Here is an 8,478-nt window from a genome sequence, read left to right on the forward strand (position 1 = left end):
GGGGGTGCATGAATCAGTAGGTTGGTTATGCAGAAACAGAGTGGGCTGTCAAAAGTGAATAAGCTGAGTACTTAGTAAAAATTAAACATAGTGCAAAACTGAGTGTTCAATAAACGCCTACTTAACAGCATGTTTGCTCCTCCACGAGGTCGTTTAGTAACATTTCATAGGCATCCATTACCTTTTGCACGCTGTCATGATCATGAGCTTACTATTCTTATCTTCATAGCTGTAGCATTTTCATATGAGTGAAACTTGTTGACTTTCATTGCATGTTGAAAGTCATGTATAGCTGCGTTGTTTGTTTATTACCTCGACAGATTTTATAGGACTGTGCTGCTTTTTAACCTCCTCATGCTTTATCTGTGCTGCCAACGTTCTTTTTCATTACTTATTTTTATTAATTTTTTTTTTTTTTCTTCGGACATGTAGTGTTTTTTTATGTGCGATTTACACACCCTCAGCTGTAGAAATGCCTGCCTTCCCTTGAAAATAAATAAAAGAAATGGAAAAGACCTTGTGGTGTTCAAATTGCCAAAACGCACATTAAAAAATGTTTAGCAGCACATTAAATGTATTAAACTCCACAAATCACGCAGTAAGCAGTTATAGACAGATAAATCCTACCAGTGTATCACTTCTTTTGAAAAATGACACATTTTAATGTAATTTTGCCTCTGCACACCATTGCCATGGATTATAGACCAGATAGTGAAAATGTGATTAAAGTACAGACATTCAGCTTTAATTTTGATTAGTTTTATTAGATTAACTGTACATAGTCCCCCATTTTCTGAGGCTCAGCTGAAAAGCTACACTCCCTCCCTTGAGATGCCCCGCTAGGCATTTACTGCAGCCACCTTCATTAGCCATTTCTTTATGTGTCTTTCTGCAATCAGGCTTGTCTTGTGTAACTGAAGAGCAAGCTCTGTTGGGTTGATTTCAGGTGAATAATTTGGCCAGTAAAGAATATCCTATTTCTTAACCTAGAGAAACTCCTGGGTTGCTTTTCCAATATGCTTTGGGTCTTGCATTAGGAAGTGCTATCTGACAATTTTGCACCATTTGGTTGAATCTGAGCTGAGCGTATAGCCCTTTAAATTTTGCAATACATCCTATTACTTTTATCAGCAGTCACATCATCATTAAACACTAGTTGCCTAGTTCCACTAGTCAGCACGCATACCCATGTCACAACATTGCCTCCACCATGTTTGACAGACGGTAGGTAGATTTTGTTTTTCTTTGCAGAGCTTTGTAGGCTCTTTGAAATGTTTTCTGATAAAGCCAAGTCGAGCCTTCCTGTTTTTGTGTGTACCAATTTTGTAACATTTTGTAAACCCTCTGTATTCCCTATCGTGAAGGCATTTCTTGATTGTAGACTGTGACAATGATGCAGCTACCTCTTCAAGAATGTTCTTAAATTTGATAGATTGTGAAGTTGTATTTCTTAACCACAGAAATAATATTGTCATCACTGTTGAATATTCCTGTCATCATAATTATTTAAACTGAGAGTTGTATGCCTAATTCTATAATTCAGTGTGATTAGTGTACATTTTAAAGCCCATTCTTTATTTCAGTAATTTTTCCAGCTTATGAACGAAACAGCACAGATTATGTGTGTGGCGTGGGTGTGGTCTCTGGCCAGCTGCAGAGGAGGGGTGACGCAGTGAGCTCCCGGGGCGGCGCAGGGGCGGGGTGAACAGGTGTGCTGGGATCTGACAGTGATTGTGTCTCTTTATATGTTGGCAGTGACAGTCGGAGGGGGAGCGGACGTGACAGCAGAGAGAGAGCGGGAGTGTCTGTGTCCCAGTCAATAAAACCACAGTATCAAATAAAAGTTCTGCTGTCAACATATTCGCTCCAGCATATGTTTCTTGGGTCCAACGTTACAATGTAGTTTCAACTAACTTCTTTAACTTCATATTTAAATTCAAAAACAGGGCCACCTCCATATTCTTCTTTGGCTTTAACTTGGAATATGAACGAAATGGGAGCAGAAGTTTTTTGTTGTTTTTTTTAGTATCTGCACATGAGTACTACAAAAAAGATGCCTACAGACAAGTAAAGGACAAGTTTATAGACATTTCACATTCACAACTGAGGCCACAAAGTTTTCAGTTCATACCACCTGTGTATCTGGAAAACCCATGCCAACCCCAAACTACGAAGGCAGGATTACAGCAGGATTTTTTTTTCTTGCCTGACTCATTTACTGCAATTTAAACTAAATAATGAACAACTGTAAAAATGAAACTTACAATAAATGATCTGTGATTGAGGTGTAAAATGAGAAAAAAAAAACCCTAACCCCTCCTCTAAGATAACCCGCGATCATTATTGTCATTGTGGGTTTGTTTTTGTGGCGCAGGTTCAGAACATCAGCCAGTCAATGGAGGTGCTGGACCTAAGGACGTACAGGGATCTACAGTATGTCAGAAACACAGAGAGTCTAATGAAAGTGGTAGATGGAAAGCTGAAGGTGGCCTCTGAAAATCCCCGCAGCCTCAATCCAAAGGGCTTTCAGGTAATTGGCTCTGTGTCTCCTCATGTACAGTGTGTGCGTTGGTGTTTATATGTGTGTATATTATTGTCAAGTGAATGCAGGCACTGCTCGCCAAACTTATGCATTGCAATCTCTTTTGCTCTTCACAGACAATAAAATTTTGTATGACTCGCAATGCACTGCAGCATAAACATAGGTACACAAATTCATTCCCAGTCTTATATGAGTTCTTTTGTCATGCACAGAGAAATCCAAGTAAATCGCACACTCATGAGTGATTAAATTCTTGGACCTAGAAAAAGAATGGAGGTTTTTGTTTTGTTTTGTTTTTTTGTTTTTTTGGGGGTTTTTTTTTGGGGGGGGTTGCATTTGTCTCTTTGTATCCCTTTGTTCTCTATCTTCAGTGAGCTTACTACTTGATATACTTAACATTCTGCTGTCTGCCTTTAGATAACAGGCACATACATTCACATTTATCTCTACCTTATCTGTCTACAAGCTAGGGCTTAGCTGCCATTATTAGTAAGCCTTTTTGTCTTCCTGTCAGCAGGCTGTCCTACTGGGGTTTTTTAACATTTCTCACACCCTTACAGATATTAGATGGACCATAAAATAGTTTGATTAAAAGATGGTTTGATAAATGATAAGTGTGCTTTACCGCTGGGTCCATACTGCAGCACAAGGACAAGCACGAATGCCTGTGTTTTGCTTTCAGTGTGTTTTATGAAAGCCATTCCAAAGAAGGTAATGAAGATGTTTATAAAATTAACCAATTCATCAGCACTGCCTGAGACGACTAAAATATGCAGAACGAAATGAGTTATATCTTCTGATCTATCTTAATTCAACAAAGAGGGGAAAAAGCTGGATTTGTCCAGACCAGGTTGGCTGATGAATGCGTGCAGCTTAAAGTTGCCGATGGCAGAGTGCGGGAGATTAACGAGAGTGAATTTTCTCTTCTTGAAAAAGTGAAAATGAGATTTATGATGTGGCGCCACGGGGCTGAGAGCTGCTCCATCACCAGATTTACGATAAACCTTAACAAGGAGGAAACAGCCCCTCCTGTGGCGGCCACACTTTATTGATACGCCCATTTCTCTCTTGAGCCCACTGCTCTCCACGTAGGCAGCCAGGTTCTCATGCAGCTTCCTGTACTCCTACCTAAGGACATGTTGTTCTTTTAACTTCTAAACACCCGATGAGTCACAGTCCAAGTTTATTTACAACTAGCTCTGCAACTGCAGCAAGTAGGTGAAGTTTCATCACCCAAAACAGATCACAGGCGTTTGGCCAATTTGAATTGTGTTTCTCACATAGGTGGCTTTCCAGTCCAAAATATTTTCAAAGGAAGTAAAACTGTATTTACAGACATGGAAAAACAAAATATTTGCTTTTTAAATAGATAAAATATTCCTTTTGTCCTTGAAAGAAGATAAAAGGACATCTAATTTCAGGGTATTGACATAAAATACTAAGAATAGACGTTGTAAATCTCATTAAAAATCAAAGGTCTATAGTTTTGAACAGATAAACCAGAACCTAATGGAGACATAAGCTTTATGAACCACAAACACTGAGAGAAGATTGCACTCACTCTCATTTGCTGACTATCACAGGGCAGTTGCGTCCCCTATCTTGACTATTCTCTAAGGGTGTAATCCTCTTCCCCCTTTTCGGTGATAACTATCACAGGAGTTAAAAGACAAGGTGACCCAGCTGCTCCCCCTGTTGCCAGTGCTGGAACAGTACAAGACTGATGCCAAGATGATCCTGCGTCTTCGGGAGGAAGTAAGGAATCTGTCCTTGGTGCTTATGGCTATCCAAGAGGAGATGGGGGCCTACGATTATGAGGAGCTGCGACAGAGAGTCCTGCTACTTGAAACCAGACTCCACTCCTGCATGCAGAAACTTGGTATATATGGAAATGATTGTGGGTGTTTGTATGTGGTCATTGTTACCCAATTAAAAATGTATTACCATATATCATTGCAGCATTTAATTAATTTGACAACAGTTGCACAGAACAGAATTAATGATTACACTAGGATCATCGCTGGTCAAAACTCTGTAGCATGTTGTTAACATTTCCACTTTGCTCTGATCTCAAATTATTGCATAAATTGAGAAAAACTGGCCTAGAAAAATGGAATGAATAATAGATTGCATTTGTGTGTAATGTGTTAGCTTAAACTGATGATTTTACAAAAACCCCACACATATAAACTGATGAGTTAACAAAAAAGACCGCAGTTACAGTTTAGCCCTTAGCTAATTTGCGTTTTATTATAGTTTTACATTTGAAAATGAACCAAGAGAGAGAATTATAAAAAAAAAAAAAATAATGCTCACTTTTTGAGTACTGGGTAAAAACCAGGACAGTAAAACAACAATAAAAAAAATGATGCCGCAAAGTCAGTCGGTGAACCAGTTTTTGTGTATTACAGATTTCAAAAAGCAAACACAAGATCGCATTGTTGAGAATCACGAATGAAAACAAGACAACAGAAGATGACTGCACAAAATATTTATCTACGCATTTATCTGAGATAATGGTACAAATAATACATTTTCTTAGTGTAAAAAAATTTAAACCTCTACAGTGAAAACAATTGAACTGAACAATCTGAACCAAACCAAATGAAATGCCATATTTCAGATAAATTATAAAAGAAAAATAGTTATAGATGATATAGATGATAGAGAAAACACCTGAGTGCATGCGTGTCTGTGTGGCCTCTTAGGTATGTAGGCATACATGCTTTCTTAATTCTTCTGCCTCTTTGACCTCCAGGCTGTGGGAAGCTCACTGGCGTCAGTAATCCCATCACAGTACGTGCATCAGGGTCAAGGTTCGGCTCCTGGATGACAGATACCATGATACCCAGTTCTGACAACAGAGTGAGTTTCTCAACTGCTGCATTTCACCAATACAGGAACAGAGGATTATTATTATTATTATTATTATTATTATTATTATTATTATTATTATTATTATTATTATTATTATTATTATTATTATTATTATTATTATTATTATTATTATTATTATTATTATTATTAGGATAACCAAGCAAAGAGGATAACCACAGTCAACATTCTCAGTGAGGAAAAAAAAAGAAGAAAATATGTGTCAGGGCAGTGCCACTATACGCCACTTCAGTGACTGATGCACTGTTTTCCATGAGAATGACTTCTCATGAGCTTTCAAGGGGGGGAGACAGTGAGAAAAATGGGAATCCAAAGCTGTGCCACTGATGGATAGCGTATCTTTCCCTCCTCCCTGTCTTCCTCTGTCACTACAACTCTAGCTGATTAATCACTTCATCATCAGTGGAGAAATGAATGAGTTGTTTGGGCAAAAGTTTTCCAAATCACTTGGGTAATTACCAGGAATGTGCTCTGGACCCAAATGATATAGTAATGGGTTCAGCTGATCAGACATGACATGCAGTTTTGTATGGTCAGGCACAAGGCAAGAAGCAGCAGGAAAGAGACAAGGGAAGAATAATATAGAAGATTAAGGCTGGTCTATGGTGACTGAGATGAAATGGTGGTGTTGGAAAAGCGGAAGACTGCATTATTAGCCATGTGTAGAAGAGAAGGGAAACTGATGAAGTTTAAGAGGAGAGATGAGCTTGGCCTTTTTCTTTCCTGCAATGAATCATAACAGCCTAAATAGGTGTTGTGGACAGAAAAGGTCAATTTTTGTGACTGAATGTCCTGATCTTTGTCTTTAATCACCTGGCTCAATCACTTCAATCTCTCCAAGTATTAATAGGCAGATACATCAGCAATGCCACATTAACATCCGCAGCAATAATCATAATCATTCTGGGGAAATTTCATTGTTGCTCATGAGCCAAAGGCAAAGGAGGAAAAAATCGGAATGTGCAAGAGCTTTGCTTTACTCAATTTCTGTCTCCTGCTCTATTCTAGAGACCTAAATTAGCAGGCATAGGAGAAACAACACTTAGTACTCTATAATCTCCCCTCCTACATAATTCAGCCGCTGTGTCTCTTCACCATCAGCTCCTCCCATACCCTTCCTTTCTCCTCTGTGCATTTGAAAATACTTACTCTACAATGGAGAAGGAAGCAAAAGTGGGACAAGAAAGAAACATTGCAGTAACAGAACCAGAAAAAGCAATAGATCGTAGCAAAGCTTTCCTTCAAATGTTCTAGAGAAAAATAACCATCTAAGCCAACTGCAGTTTAATTGAATCAATTAAAAGCTGAACTGTGCCTCAGTGAGAGCACTGAGGGAATGAGATGGGAAATGCAGCCAGAGAGGGGCCATGTCAGTGGAGAGATCCGCTGAGAGTGCTTGAGGAAAAAGATAGAGTTGCTAAATGGATTGATTTTCTGTAAATGTGGACTGGAAAGGGCAAGGAGCACAAGCAGTGGTTGACTGCGAAGCGCAGGCAACATCTTCACTCCCACATGCCTGGCAGATCAGTAGCTCTGCACACACATCGATGCATGCACAACTCAGAGAATCGATATACACACACTCACACTAAACATACACGCTAAACATTCTTATTTTAGGCCATTGCAGCTACTGATAATGAACGGTGACTTACAATTTCTTACAGAAAGGTCAAGTTTAACACAACAATATTTTTCTCCAGTAATCTCGAGACCTTCTCATTAACTTATTTTTCTGACCTTTTTTTCCCATGTTATTCATTTTTCTTTTTTCCACAGGTGTGGTCCATGGACGGTTACTTCAAGGGACGTCGGGTCCTGGAATATCGCACAATGAATGATTTCATGAAGGGCCAGAACTTTGTGCAACACTTGCTGCCACACCCTTGGGCTGGCACTGGTCATGTGGTCTACAATGGTTCACTGTACTACAACAAGTACCAGAGCAACATTATCATCAAGTACCACTTCCGTTCTCGAAGTGTGCTGGTGCAGCGCAGTTTGAGTGGGGCCGGCTATAACAACACTTTTCCCTACTCCTGGGGTGGCTCCTCTGACATCGACCTGATGGCGGACGAGAATGGCCTATGGGCTGTTTACACCACCATCCCTAATGCTGGAAACATTGTCATCAGCCGCCTGGAGCCTCAGAGTCTGGAGGTGCTGCAGACTTGGGACACAGGCTTTCCTAAGCGCAGTGCTGGAGAGTCTTTTATGATCTGCGGCACACTATATGTCACCAACTCCCACCTGGCTGGTGCCAAGATCTATTTTGCTTATTACACCAACACATCAAGCTATGAGTACACAGACATCCCCTTCCACAATCAATACTCCCATATTTCCATGATGGACTATAACCCCAGGGAGAGGGTCCTTTATACCTGGAACAACGGACACCAGGTGCTGTACAATGTCACACTCTTCCAGGTTATTAAGACTTCTGGAGACTGAGGACCCTCAGACTGACTGATTTAAATAATGCTGTGATTATTGTTCTGGGGTGTCAGAGGTGGGGGGCACAGACTATGGGAGGTGTGGGTTGGGGGCTTTAATGTATGGGTATAGGCTTGGATTTTTTTTAAATGAATTTCTTCATAGAGTGCTATTACTCACATTCTCAAAAAACTATCCGACAGTAAGGTCGGCAAAGATACAAAGACTGAGCGCTTCTCTCTCTTTTTTTCTTTCTGTGATGAGTAAGCATGGTTCTTTTTATTTGTGATGATAAATAAATATCCTCTTTACCATTTATGCTTTTGTATTTCATTGTCACTTTGATTTCAAAAACCTTAGATGAATTTTTGGAAGAGGTGAAAAATCTGTCTGAAAATGTGGTTTCAAACTTGAAAGGCTCAAATAGGAGTAACATTTCCTTTGTCTGTGTTGTTAAAGTTCCTGTTATTTCCTTGAAGCCTAGCTCAGACAGATAGATACAAAGCACAAAAGATGCATTTAGAATAATATTGAAGCTATTTTTCTAGCCTGAAATACTTAAACACACAAAATATGCCAAATGATACCATTTTAAACCAATTAAA

The 8,478-nt window shown here is 39.4% G+C and overlaps 1 protein-coding gene across 2 annotated transcripts in view; it reads left to right on the forward strand.

Moving 5' to 3' along the window:
- olfm2a (olfactomedin 2a) overlaps nt 1-8,181 on the forward strand; it is a 41,220-nt gene extending 33,039 nt beyond the window's left edge. For both annotated transcript variants that reach the window (XM_087839886.1, XM_087839885.1), the window contains exons 3-6: nt 2,375-2,530; nt 4,202-4,421; nt 5,301-5,407; nt 7,217-8,181. In XM_087839886.1, the coding sequence (XP_087696012.1) occupies nt 2,375-2,530; nt 4,202-4,421; nt 5,301-5,407; nt 7,217-7,891 (1,158 nt within the window). In that variant the 3' untranslated portion in view covers nt 7,892-8,181. The remainder of the gene's footprint in view (nt 1-2,374; nt 2,531-4,201; nt 4,422-5,300; nt 5,408-7,216) is intronic.
- The last annotated feature ends 297 nt before the right edge of the window (nt 8,182-8,478 follow it).

The sequence above is a fragment of the Neolamprologus brichardi genome, chromosome 4 (genome assembly GCF_056152115.1).
Source record: "Neolamprologus brichardi isolate AB-2024 chromosome 4, ASM5615211v1, whole genome shotgun sequence".
NCBI lineage: Eukaryota > Metazoa > Chordata > Actinopteri > Cichliformes > Cichlidae > Neolamprologus > Neolamprologus brichardi.